At 58.5% G+C, this 13,220-nt stretch overlaps 1 protein-coding gene across 5 annotated transcripts in view; it reads right to left on the reverse strand.

Annotated features, from left to right (window-relative positions):
- Positions 1-4,474: 4,474 nt before the first annotated feature.
- LOC113488505 (opioid-binding protein/cell adhesion molecule homolog) overlaps positions 4,475-13,220 on the reverse strand; it is a 297,107-nt gene continuing 288,361 nt past the window's right edge. For 4 of the 5 annotated variants that reach the window (XM_026863708.1, XM_026863710.1, XM_026863709.1 and 1 more), the window contains one exon: positions 4,475-6,434. In XM_026863708.1, coding sequence (XP_026719509.1) covers positions 6,334-6,434 — 101 coding nt within the window. In that variant the 3' untranslated portion in view covers positions 4,475-6,333. The remainder of the gene's footprint in view (positions 6,435-13,220) is intronic. The other variant, XR_003399940.1, reaches the window with a different exon arrangement.

A 13,220-nucleotide genomic window follows, 5' to 3' on the forward strand; every position in this document is an offset into this window, starting at 1 on the left:
AAAAAAAAAAAAAAAAAAAAGAAAAAAAGAAGGAAAAGAGGGCAAAGTGATTGGCATGCGGCCGAGCCGCCGGCCAAAAACGCGGGACCAGTCGACTCGCCGCACGTTTTGGCGGGGGCCTCTCCTGCGGTGGGTTTTCCTCCTTCGGTTTCCTTTTCCTTCCCCACGGCCGACGGCGGGGGGCACACGGGGGGCCCGGGCGCGGGCGGGCGGCGAGGGGGCTCTCTCTGCCTATCCATTAAAACGATTGTTCCATGTGGCCGCTCCGTCTGGTTGTGGTGCTCATTGCCGCGGGGCCCGGGGCCTCCCTGCGCTTTCCCCCCCACCCCTGTGCTGCTGGGGATAGGGAGGGACACTGGTGGGGGGAGGGATGCCAGGTGGGACCACCGAATCCTTGCAACGGGGCCAAGAGAGCAGCAGAGAGACGGCACCCGGACCTCATCGGCTAGCCCATCACAGGTAAGGCTTTGGGGAGCAGATGGGGAGGGTGTGGGGCGCAGCTCTGCCCTAAACACCCCATACAGGATCCCGCCTGGCTGCTCAGGACCCCAAAAGTTTTCCATGCAGCCCTCGCACCCCGTCATAGAGCGGCCGAACCGAGTCCCGGGGGAAGGAGAGACACGGCGATACGAGGTGGGTGTAGGAAACGGGGTGCCCCCATGCAAAGCTGTGTACAGACGCAGCGTGGCGGGCCGGCGTTGGGCTGTAGGTGCAACTCGCTCTCCATGCAGGCGGCGCACACGTCAGGTTTGTCTTGGGGTGTTTTTTGCTGGTGTACAAAAGGTGACTCAGTGCATTTAGTCCTCAGCCTCGACTGTAGCCTCCAGGGTGCTGCCTTCTTCAAGCCACCCAGCACGTTTTTGTAGTCTCAGCAGCTGGTCGTTGGTGATGGTGGGACTGTTCTGTGGGGTTTTTTTAATTTCTTGACTCATTATGAATTTGTGTAACCCGAGAGATAAGCACGGAGAAGAGGGAGAGAGCAAAAGGGACAGCGAGGAGTTGCCTCACGGTGTGACAGGCCGAGCGATACCAGCGAGGGAAGAGCTTCGCTCAAAGTCTTTGTGGCACATCCCCAGTAAGAGACAGGGTGGCGAGGACGTGTGGACAGGACAGACAGACACAGGCAGCTTTCTACATCCCAGGGTCAGGATGGCACAGAAGGTGGTGGCTGGCCAGCCCAGCCGCGTGGGAGCCAACCCTTCTGGTGGCCATGGTTTATAGGAGAAAACACTGTGGCCAGTTTTGTCCTTGGCAGCAGATGCACCCCTGCCTCTCCCAGAGGAGAAAATAGCAGAGGGAAAATGGTGGAGGTCTCTGTGCAGATCTTGGAACTCCAAGGCCAGGCTGGATGGCTGCGGTAGAGCGAACCTGGCGGGAAAGGCAGTGCCCAGATGCACAGGGAGGGATCTGACCTCGGGTATGGAGGAAATTGGGCCTTCTCTGTAAATTTTTTTGGTCCTCTAGGTGTCTGATCAAGGAGCGTCTGATGCCAGAGTTAGAGGGACAAAGAGCAAGTTAGAGGCTGCTTAATGGATACATCTATTTATTGACTATGTACGTATGTCTCTTGGTGGCGGGCAGGGATGGAGGTCGTGGCCTGAAATAGGTCCTTCATCCCTCTGGACGTAGCTGCTGTGCTCCTTGGCCTTCAGTATGGGTTGGGCGTTGCCAGTGGCCATGGAGGAAACCCCTTTCTCCATCGGGGAAGGGAGCTGGCGGGCACCCTGTGGCTGGACTCATGGTGGGAAGGGGCTGTGGTGCCTCCCTGGTACTCGGAGATGGTATAAAAGGGGATGATGCAGGTGAAGCATTGGGATACGCCGTGATCTGAGGCTTTTGGGTGTCTGTAGGTGCTTCTCCCCAGCAGAGGCAGGTCCGTTACTGGATACCCAGCAGTACGGGTGTTAGCGAGGCCCCGTTGGTGGTGGCAGGATGCCCAGGGGTGAGCGTTGCTTTGTGGCAGCTGTAGTTACATCACACTGGTTCTTGCTTATGGATGGGGTTGGGTTTTTTTAGCAAAGGTTCAGAACAGAGAGGGTTTCCCACAGGGATCAGCCACGCCACTCACCCTGCCGCAGGGACCATCAGGGAAGGCATCTTGTCTGGGGTTGTGGAAGTGAGCATGGAGGTCAGGATGTCACTCGTCCCATGCCCGAGGTTGGGCGACTTTCTGCCAGGGTCAGGCAGCCCTGGGGAGCAGCGGGCAGGCAGGGTGGCTCTCCCTTTCTGGACCCCTCTCCCAGGCAGGCTGGTAGGTTTTGGGAAGCACTTACCTTTTTGCTGGGGTTACTTGGAGGGGACAGCAGGGGTGTCCCTGATGCATGGACTCGTGGTAGTTTGTAGCGGTGCCGGGATGGAGCCGTTCGCTTGTCTGTCTGTTGCATGCAAGCACCCGCCTTCATGGGGCAGGGCAGCTTGTTGTCGGGGTTGGGGATGAAGTCATGGGATGAGTCTTTTCACTTGTCTGTCAGGGAAGGGGAAGAGAGGCCTGGTCCCACCGAGAAGATCGCAGAAAGGAAGCAGCCCTCCCCCCCCAACACATCCAGCATCGTCCTGCAAGCTCATGGTCCCCCCAGGTTGGCTCAGGTCCCTCCAGTGGCCTTCCCATCCTGGGCTGTATTGGCCAAGAGATGGCATCCTTGGAACTTCCCTTGGGAAACAGGGACTCTCAGCAGCTTGGCAGCGTACGGCAAGGACGGGAGCAGCCACCCACAGCCCATCGGGCAATGCCTGTCCTCTGGCTCATGCCCAAGCTGCTTGGCAAGACACCGGTCCTGAAGTCTCATAGCAGCCAGTCCCACGTTAGGAGAGTTTGACTCTTTTCTCCCCGTTGATGGGGTGGAAAGGTGCAGCCGTGCTCTGGGGAGTGGGGGGGGCACAGTTTTTTTAGGGCAAGATGGTAGCCACGCCAGGGAGACGCCAAGGGTTCATTCTGCTCCTGGTCCTTTGATGAAGGCATTTTGTCCATGTCGTGCACTGTCATATCGCAATAGGAGGAAACCACCCTTAGGAGCACATCATCCACAGAGGCGTCCCTTGTGCAGGGGTAGGTTTAGTCATTGGAGCAGGCCTTGTTGACGGAGAAGATGCTGGGAATGGCTCCGTCGCTGAAAGGAGGCCCCTGATCACTCCGCTTCCGCTGCACGTAGGTGAGCGATGAGAGCAAAGCCAGTCCTTACCCTGCAGGGGCTCTGTCAACAGGTACGTGCTCATCGGCGAGCGGGCGATGGAGGCGGGACACACCCGAGACCCATCAGTGGCGCCACAAGGCCGGTTCTTGGGGGGAGACGCACGGGAGGGGGCGAGGGATCGACTGAACCACTGTGGGCCCCTGGTCTGGGGGCTTGAAGTGTCGCCATCGTGGGGGTGATCAAAAGCGGCTCCCACTAAGCGTCGGGAGTGAGGGAGGTCCCGGGTGCTCAGGACCCTCCCAGCTTGGCACGGCGTGTGCCAGGCGTCGCATCCCTCCCTGGGGGGCGTGGGGGGGTCCAGGAAGCAAAGCCCCGAAGGTACAAAGTTCGTCAAACTTTATTGATACACTGCACAATCACAACCATCTCTTATTCTTGCCGAATTAGAAAAGGTTACAACTACAATGTAACATGCACAAATCTCAGGTAGTATAGCCACCCTTGGAATACAATGATGGACGGAAACTGAAGACCGGCCGTCGTGGCCATTGGCAGGAGAGACCTGGGAGCTGCGCTCCCCCCGCCCTGGGCACCTGGCCACCCCCCGAGCGTCCAAACACGGAGAGCAGCGGTGGCGAAGGGGTCCGCTGCCGGCCTCAGACAGCCAACACGTTCCTCACAATGGCACGTTACATGGCACGAGAAAGTTGAACGCCGTCCTGGCGGAGGAGGACAGGGGAGCCGACCCGGCCCAGGGAGGAGAAGGATGGGGCGGGGGCAGCCCTGGAGCCGGGTCTCATCGTGGCGTCTCGTCATTGCCTCCGCTCTCTGCTATGCCACGGCCTCTGGCCCTGCGTGTCTGGGGCTAGATCAGTGTTTCTACCGCGGGGACAGAGAAATTTGGGGCTGGCCCCGGGAGGTGCCAGGTTGGGGAGGGGTCTGTCATGGGGCGGTGCAGACCAGCAAAGGCGTCAGGGTGAGGCGTCTTTTATGCCTAAGGGTACTTTTGGAGTGGGCACCCAGGGAAGGACATGCGTGCCGGCTGGAGATGGTGGCGTTCCTGCTCTGCAAAGGTGCCTGGGTGGGACCAGGATCGCTGCCAGTGCCACCTTCCAGGATGGTGGTGGAGAGACGGAGCAGGACCACAGGGACCGCAGGACGCAGACTTGCCCAGGCAGTGCCGAGCCGGATCCGTGCCCATCAGGTAAGCCAGCGCGACCGGCCAGCTCTGCAGCAGCCCCTTCCTTGGGCCATGTGCTTTTTGCCCATCAGCCGTGGGACGTGTTGGACATCCAGGGTGTGGGGGCAGGAATGTCCATTAGAGATTTTGTAGCTGTTGCTTTTTTTTTTTTTTTTTGGTGACAACCTCACGCTGTGTGTCAGTTGGCGTGGGTCACGGGCAGCCTGTGGAGAGCAGGGATGAGGAGAGGGCACGGCAGCATCGGAGATGGCGCGGTGGCCTGTCACAGCCTCTGGCTCCGGGTTTGTGTTTTTTTCTTCTATATTGCACACTGAGGACTTGGCCCCAGCTTCCTCGCAGCTGCAGAAAGCGGGACGGCGAGGGAAGGTGTCAGCAGCAGCAGGGTTTGCGTGGGAAAGACAATGTGCGTGGGGCCGTTGCGCTTGTGGAAGGAGACGGAAGGGGCAAGGCATCAGGACAGGGGGATGGTTTGTGCACTCACTCAGCGCTGTAGAGTTGCATCTCCCTGGCACAGGGTCCGGCGCTACATGTGACTTTTTTTCAGGAGCAGGACAGGAGGGGCCATTCCCAGACCATGGCCCCAGAGCATTCACAAGCATCCAAGGAGCGTGGGGAAGGCTCACGGCTGCCGTTATGGGTGAGGGTGACCGTGGCACAGATCACTGTCAGGCGTGCAGTTTGGTACGCAGGGAGATAATGTAGCCGCTGCCATCGTGGACTGCGCAGGAGGGGGCAGAAGCTCCCAGGGTGCCTGGAGGAAGCAGAGAGTAGAGTCTGGACACATCCATTTTGGTGTTGAAGGAATGTTGCAGCAGGGAGGATCGGCAAGCAGCAGAACAGGGGCATCGGAGTCATCCTTACCGTGCCAGCGCAGAGAATTGACAGAGCCTTGTCCACAGCGTCGAACATATTGGCCTTGCCTCGGGCAGGGGCACGTGTCAGGCATGAGAAAAGCCAAAGTGCGGATGTAGAAGCTCAGGGTTGGCTCCTGTGCTTCCTCCACCCCTTGGGAAGGATGTCTGGCCAAGTGGTACTGGGAGGCCACACTGGGAGATGGACTGGGGAGGTCCCATCCCCTCTGGGTGTGTGCAAGGAGCCGTAGCAAAAGGGCCTTAGAGTTTTGCTGTGTAGTTTAGTGCTTCTGCCCAGCATTGGTGGTGCTGTGCTTTTGACGTGCTGGTTGGAAAACCAGCCTGGAGGAAGCTCCCCAGTGAGTGTCGGCGGTGCATCAGGCTGAGAGTCACGGGGCAGGAGTCCAGAGCGAGGAGGGACGACAGCTGCAATGGTGGGAAGGGTCTTGTCCCCACAGGGGCCACCGGCAGTCTCCAGGGCTCCCGTTCCTGGGAGAGCAGCTTTGTGTCACTGGGGACGTGGGGTACGATGTTAGCCAGGAGAAATAGCAGTGGGGATGTGCATGACCTTGAAGGATAACTAGTCGTGTCAAGTGACCCTGTTGGAAAGGGCCGGCGAGCGTTGCGGTGGGGCTGCACCGCGGTCCTGGGGAGCAGGAAGGGCCGAGCGATGCTGGGAGCGCTTAGGGAGGAGCTTTGGCGGTGAGAACTGACATTCAGGACTGAGAGGGCTGAAGGCAGAGCCAGGGGGCTTCAACCTTGGGGTCTTTTTGGGCATAGGCGGCTTAGCGAGACAACAAGACAGACGTGCCCGGTGACGGCTCCAGGCAGCGCCTGCCCTGACAGCTCTGCGCCCACTGCGTTGGAGACGAGGCGGCCGCGGGGAGCCTCATCCGTGCCGGACCGTGTCCCCGGGGCGACGGTGGCAGGTGACAGTCTGGTGGCACGTGGTGGGGTCTGTACAGCGTAACCGGCGGCGAGAATGATCCCGGCACGCGGGAGAAGGGGCCATCCTCGGACGCTCGGCGCCGCCGCCCGTCCTCCGGCGCATCGCCCGTCCGACGGAGAAGAGTCCCCGGGCGGCGCGGCGGGCCAAGCCCGTGGCGGGGGAGAGGCGCGGCGGGGCCTCCCGGGACCCTCCGCTCCCTTATCAAAAGTCGAGGAGGAGGCGAGCAAGGAGGGCAGCCCAGAGGCAGAGGCCGGCGGCTGCCCGGGATGCTGCGTTGCCGCCGTCATGCACCGCTCCGGGCCCTGTGCAGGGGAGAGAAGAGGAAGACAAAGGAGAGCGTTAAGGCTAGTGTGGAGAGGACACAATAGCATGAAGGGAAGCCCCCTCCTCATCCCTGAAGTTCCACAGCTCATTCATGTCCCACCCCCTGTGCTGAGTGTCCTCCAGGGCTGACTTGGGGCATCACGTTCCCCCTCTGGGCAGGCTGGAGGGGATGGGTTTTATCGAAATATCTCACTTGGAAAAGCCCTTGAAGCTCCTCCAGTCCAAGCACTAACCTCACACGGACTGTTCCCAACTCCACCAGATCCCTCAGCACTGGATCAACCCAAATCGTCAACCCCTCCAGGGATGGGGACTCCCCCCCTGCCCTGGGCAGCCCATTCCAATGCCTAACAAGCCCTTCTGGAAAGAAATACTTCTTAAGAGCCAGTCTAACAAGTTTGTTTTGGAAGAGCATTGCTGGTGCTGTCATGGGAGCCGAGTGATGTTGGGGAGCTTGAGCAACATTTAAGGGATGTGTGGTCCTTGTTTGAGGAGGAGGATGCCCAGGGCAGGTTCCACTGCACTGGGAGGTCATGCTCCTTGGAGAGTCCGGGTCAGAAACAGGCCCCGTGCTGGGAAAAGAGGGTCCTCAAGATGGTGGGAGCCGAGTGGGGCACGGAGCAGCGGCTCAGTTTCATCAGGAGCAGAATGTTGTTGCACAGGCAGGGCCTTAGCAGGGGCACCAGGGTGAGGATGCTGTGGTGGGCAGCAGTGGGGAGGGTGGGCAAGGCTGAGGGCACCTGTGGTGTCCCAGAGGGTGCAGGAAGGGGGTCTTTCATTTTGGGTGGAATATGGGAGTCCCATGGCTGAGAAGGGCCAGCTGCAAGTCAGGCATGGGGGTGTGCAGTGGGTTCACAGGGGGTCTCAGGAGTTGGGGGTGCCAGGAGGGGTGTGCAGCTGGGAGCTGATGCGGGGTTCGTTCCTGTCAGGCATATGGTCAGGGGAGCAGGGGAGAAGCTGGATGGCCTTTAACAGGAGGATCAGGCAGGCTGATGGCTGAGGGAGGCTCCCGGGACGCCCGTCATGCAGAGGAAGCCCACATTTTGGCCAGCATGTCTAGGGCTGTGGACGAGACATGGGTGACAGAGACGTGCCATAGAGCACTAGATTCATGCCAATGAGCAACAGAGGTGTGGCACTGGGAGAGGCTGGGTGTGCATGAGGGTGGTGGGTCATGGCGTGGGGAGCACAGGGTGCAAATACAACTTCATGATCAGCAAGATGCAAATGGCCATGAGGGATCTGCTGGGACTGGAGGGTATTGGAGCAGCGCGACTCACAGGAATAAAGGCTCACTGGTGTGGGAGACGGTGGTGTGTGGATGCATGGAATCTCAGGTGCACGGGGATGTTTTGGGGTTGCAGCATGGGGGTCCTTGGCAGGCAGGTCAGGTGAGGAGGAGACAGAGATAGTGCTGGGCAGGGAGATGGCCGGAATGACCAGAGAGCAAGCGAGGAGGGTGGGACAGTTGGTAGACAGGTGGGGGGGGGGAGCACATCCCCATGGGGGAAGTGAGGCAGAGCTGCAGGGTTTTTTCTGGCCAGGTCGTGCAGCCAGCTGGCCAGCTCGGAAGCTGGGTGGGTAGATGGCTGTGGAGAGGAGAGGTAAGCTTGCCTGACAGATGGAGGGCCAGGCAGGGTGGGTGGGGGTGGGACAGGTTGCAGGGGCAGATCATCGGGTAGGCAGAACGAGAGGCCGGGCAAGGAGCACACACGTGAGGGCCAGGGGTTGTGCCAGGGCAGTGGCCAGACAGTCCGTTGTTTGGCAAGATGGGCAGATGGAAGCCTAGAAGGGTGGGTGCCGGTCGTTGCTGAGGGGACGGTTGTAGCGGTGGCTGGCCAGGCAGGTACGTGGGCCAAGTGAGGGAAGGAAAACCGTGGTGATGGTGCCAAGGTGGGCAGCGCGAGCAGCCGGCGGGTTGGGAGCGTGGGTGGGCAGGCAGAGAGCGAGAGCACGATATGTTTTTTTGCCATCTCCTTGCCTGCTTCTGGGTCTGTTTCTGTCCCTGTTTTTCCTTCTCGATCCCTGTTTCCCCCCATGTGCCAGTCGGCCCTGTTCTGCGTCACCCCATGCCTGTCCCCGCTCTGCATCTGTGTGTCTCCCTCTGTGTCCACATCCGCTTGTGTCTGCATTACCGTCTGTCCCTTTTCTCCTTCCGTCTCTCCCTGTCCCCTCCTCTATATTTTCCATCCATTCCTTCATCCCTGCTTCTGTCTCCCCATCTGTCTGTTTTGCCTCCCTACCCCCATCCCCCTTGTCCATCTCTGTTGCCTCTCCCTCCCCGGGTCTGTAACATTCTCTGCATCCCGCTGATTTTGCGTTCATCTCTCTCTGCCTCATGGCACGTCTCTCCACTTGTCCCCCTGTTTGCCCGCTTCCCTCCGTCCCATCTCTCCATTCTGAATCCGTGTCTGTCTGTCCATCTTTCCCTGCCTCCCCTCGTGGCTGTCGGTCTCCCTCAACAGCCATCTCGCCCCCTGCCTCCATCTGTCCCTCCGTGTGTGGGACTTTCCGTCTTTCCCAGCATTTCCTTTCACAGCACTGGGCTCCCTTCATCCATCTTGGCCCTCTGCCCGCACCCCCTGGTCCTTGTCCCTCTTTGTCATCCCCTTTCTTGGTGCCTGGGTCTGTCCTAGTCTGTGCCTCTGTCTCCCTCCATCTCTCTTGGTGCTTGCCTGTTGATTCTTCTCTTGTTCCCCTCCCTCCTTTTTTTGCCTCTCCCTTACTTTTTCTCCCTCTCTTTGGGGGTGTGCCCCTCTGCCACAGTTCCTGTCTGCGTTTGTCCCCAGGTTCCTTTCTCACCAAAGCCTCTACTTTTTGCAGGACTTGTAGTCTGTCTCTGTCTTTCTGCCTCTCTTTCACCCCTCACCAGCCCCCCTCCCTCACTCTCTGGCTTCCCTCATTTGTCTTCTGCTCCTCCTTGCTCTTTCTTTGCCCTCCTTGCACTTTCAGTGTCTGTCTGTCCCCTGTCATGGAGTCCCTTTCCCCATCCCACTCTCTCCCTTCTCCTCTTGCTATTACTTGTTTTGTCGGTCCCTCTGTGTCACCCTCCATCCCCCTTTGCCCTTGTCCGTGTCTCTCTAGGCAGTCAGCCCACACGCATCTCTCCCTCATAGTCCCAGTCCCTCATGGTCCTTCCCGTTGTCTCTCACTGTGTCTCCTTCTCCCTCTCCCCTTTCCTCTCTGTCTCCCACTCTCTGTCTGCATCCTTTTTTCCTCTGTGTGCCTCGTTGTCCATCTCCCTCCACCACCTCCATCCCTCTCTCTGCGACTGCCCTCCTGTCTATGTCTCCTGCTGCCTCCATCTCTGTATCTCCCCACATCTCCTGCTGGCTCCTGCTTTTTATCCTTCCCGTCTCTCTGGCGCCAGTCTGCGTGCGTCTGCCTTGCGGCGCGTCTCCCCTTGGATCCCTGTCTCCTCCCCTCTCCCCATACTGTGTTGGGGGCCCCCTTTTCTCAGTGTCTGTGCCCGTCTCCCTCTGCCCATCCACCCTTCCCAGCCACCCTTCCTGTTCCCATCCACTGATGTTTTTCACTGGTACCATCCCCTCCACCCTGTCTCTCTCCTGCTGCCCCTCCCCTCCACTGTCATGTGTGTGGTTTCTCTGTCTTTCCCAGTCCCCCCTCCCTGTACAGGCCTTCCCTCTTGACATCTGTGTGCATCTCCATGGCTTTCTTCATCCATCTCCCTCCTTCACATCTCCCATTCCTCCTCTGTCCCTCACCTGTGGGTGTTTCCCATGGTTGGCCCATTCTCCCTTTTGTGACTATCCCCAGCCCGTCAGTTCTCATTTTTCTCTGCATGTCTCTGTTTCGGGCTTCACTCTGTGTCTATGCATCCCCCTCTCCCCTTTTTGTCATCCCCCATGTCACTTTGTTCAGCCTCCCCCCCTCTCCATTTCAGTCTCTCCCTTTCTCTGAATCTCAGTTCTGTTTGCCTCCCCATTGCTCAACCCTGTGCTATCTCTCTAGTCTCCCCCACGTTTCTGTTTCTTCCCTGATGGGTTTTCTCCCTCTCTCTGCCCCTCCTCCTTCAGACTGTTCCCTTGTCTCCTCCATTTCTCCTCTGACCCTCTCCCTTGTTCTGCACACACCCACCCCCTTTGTCTCGACCCCTCCCCGTGTGTCTGAGTGTCTCCCTCAGTCCATCTCAGTGTTCCTGGCATCCCTGTGTCTTCTCCCTGTCTGTCTGTCTCTCTTTTCTTTGTCTCTGTGTGTGCCTCATGGTCAGTCTCTGTCCCTCCCTCCCTGTGTCGCTGTGCCTGTGTGTCTCTCTCTGGCCTCTGCTGTCTCTGTTGGTTTTTTTTCTGTCTTGTGCTCTCTCTTCCTCAGTACATCTGCCTGTGTTGTGCCGCATCCCTCTTATGACCTAACCCATTTTCCCTGTGCCAGCGTCTCTTTGCCCGTCTCCCCCCGCAATGCTCCATCTCCCCATGCCACCGTCCCCGTCTCTCGGAGCCCTTATCAATGTCCCGGTGTCACACTGTCTGCCCCTTTTTCTGCGTGTCTGTCTGTCTCCCCATGTGTTTTGGTCTCCTTCTGCCTCCCAGTTTTTGTGCCCATCTCCCTCTGTCATGCGTGTCTGTGTGTCTGTCGCTCTGTCTCCTGGTCTCCAGCCACACACATCCCCTCCCTGTCTCCTATCCCCCCACCTTTGCACTCTGGGTCCCCTGTCCCCCCTTGTGCTGTCTCACTTTCTTCCTCTGGTGCCCTCTCCCTATGGAGTGTTTCTCTGCCCATCTCTCTCTCTCTCTCCCTTGGCTCATCTTTGTCTGGTCTCCTTTTTCTCTGTCTGCATCGCTCTGGTGGTGACCCTCGCCCGTGTCCACACATCTCCCTCTGCAGCGTCCTCCTCGCTGTCTCCCTGTGCCCCCCAACCTCCCCCCTGTCTCCCCGCCTCTCTGTCCTCCCCTCTGGCACGTTCCCTTGTTGTGTCTGCTGCTACATCTCTGTCTGGCGGTTGTCTCCGTCTCCCCGTGTCTTCCCTGCTCTCAGTCTCTGTGCTGTATGTCTTCCCCCTGTCTTGCTCCATCTCATAGATGTCTCCCTCAGGGCATGTGCCTCAGAGGTTTCCCTCTCTGCATGTTTGCCCAGGTCTCCCTTCCCCTCCCTCAGCCTCCCTCCGTGCCACTCGTGGACATCTCTCCTCCAACTGTCTCTGCACTCCCTCCCCATCTGCATATCTCCCTCTTTCCCTCTCCCCTTTTGTGTGTTGTGTGTGTCCTCTCCTCCTCCCTCCCCTCCTCATCCTCCTCCTCATGTCCCTCTGTCTCCCTCTCCCCTGTGGCTGCCTCTGTCACTCCTGTCATGTAGCACTCTGCAGAGTCACCCTTCCTTGTGTCTCCTCCTGCCGTGCCGCCCATTGTCCTTTCTCTGTCTCTTGTACATCTGTCTCTCCACACGCCTGCTCTCTCTGCATCTCCCTCTCTCTGTCTCCTGCCATCTCCCCCCGTGTATTTTTCCCTTTTTTTGGCCCTGTCACTCTCGGTAGCTCTCTGCCTGTCCCTCTGTCAGCATCTGTTGTTCTGTCAGTCTCCACCCAATTTGTCTGCGTGTCTGTGTCTCCTTGCACGTGCCTTTCCATCTCCTTGGATCTCTGTCCCCACACCCCAGAGTGCTCCTCCACAGCACACTGTCTACCCCCTTTCGTCAGTGTTTTTGGTGCCTGCCCCTGTCCTGAGCTCTCGCTCGGTCTCCTCACCTTTGGGTGCACATCCCTCCTGGAAGGTCTGTCTGCCCCCCTTCCTGTCCCTCTCTGCCCTCAGTTGGCCACCTTGCCCTGACACCCTAATTCTGCCTGTGTTTGTTGCCCTCTTGACACCCCTGTGTGTCATCTTCTGTGTCCACCTCCCTCTCCCCCTGTCCCTATTTCCCTGTCTCTCCTGAGATGCCCTTTGATTGGTCATCCTTGGTCTGTCTCTGGCCCTGTCCATGTCCGTGTCTCCTCCTCTCCCTTTCTGGCTGTTTTCTCTTCAGCACTCCAATGACACACACTCTCTGTGCCCGCCTCTTGCCCTCTCCCTCTTCCCCTGAGTGTCTCTTTCTCTCCCTTTTATAGTTCATCTCCGTTTTCTTTGGAATCTGACCATTTCCCTGCCTGCACACCTGACCATTTGATCTATGTACATGTTCCTTGTTGGCTGGCTCCCCCTCTCCCCCCTGGCCTGATGTATTTCTCCAGGTCTCCTGCTGTCCCCTTGTCTCCAGCCCATCTCTGATCATCCATGCTGCCTTGGGGTAGCTCTGCTCCTCTCTCTTTCTGCTGCTCATGTCCCTTTTGTATGTCCTTCTGTTTTATGTCCCTCCTGTGTCCTCCTCGGTGTCCTTTCTGACATTTCTCTGGTTTTTGTGCTCTCTCCCATCAGTCCTTTCTCAGTTTTGGCAGCTGCCTGTGCCCCTCTGTCTCCCTCTCTCACCTGCTCTCTTGGCAGTGCAGTTGCTCCATCTCCTTCTTTCTCTGACTCTCCCGTGTTTTGACATCTCTGTCTGTTCTCCCTCTCACTGCCTGTCTCTGGTTTTGTCCCTCTCACTCATTTTTGTTGGGGTCTGCTACTCCCTTTTATTGCCCCTTTATAAGCTCCCTCTCTCCCATCTTGGCTCCTCTCTCCACTCATGTTGCTCCCTCTCTGCGCTCTGCATCCCTCCCTCTCACTCTGTTCTCCATCTGCCTCTTGCTCTGCTCCCCCTTTTCTCTTGTGATCGTATTCTCTCTGTGTCAGCCTGTTTCTATCTCTTGGTGTTGCCCCCCCCCCCCCCCCCCCCCC

The sequence above is a fragment of the Athene cunicularia genome (genome assembly GCF_003259725.1).
Source record: "Athene cunicularia isolate RWA chromosome 24 unlocalized genomic scaffold, athCun1 chr24_part1, whole genome shotgun sequence".
In the NCBI taxonomy this organism is placed as follows: domain Eukaryota; kingdom Metazoa; phylum Chordata; class Aves; order Strigiformes; family Strigidae; genus Athene; species Athene cunicularia.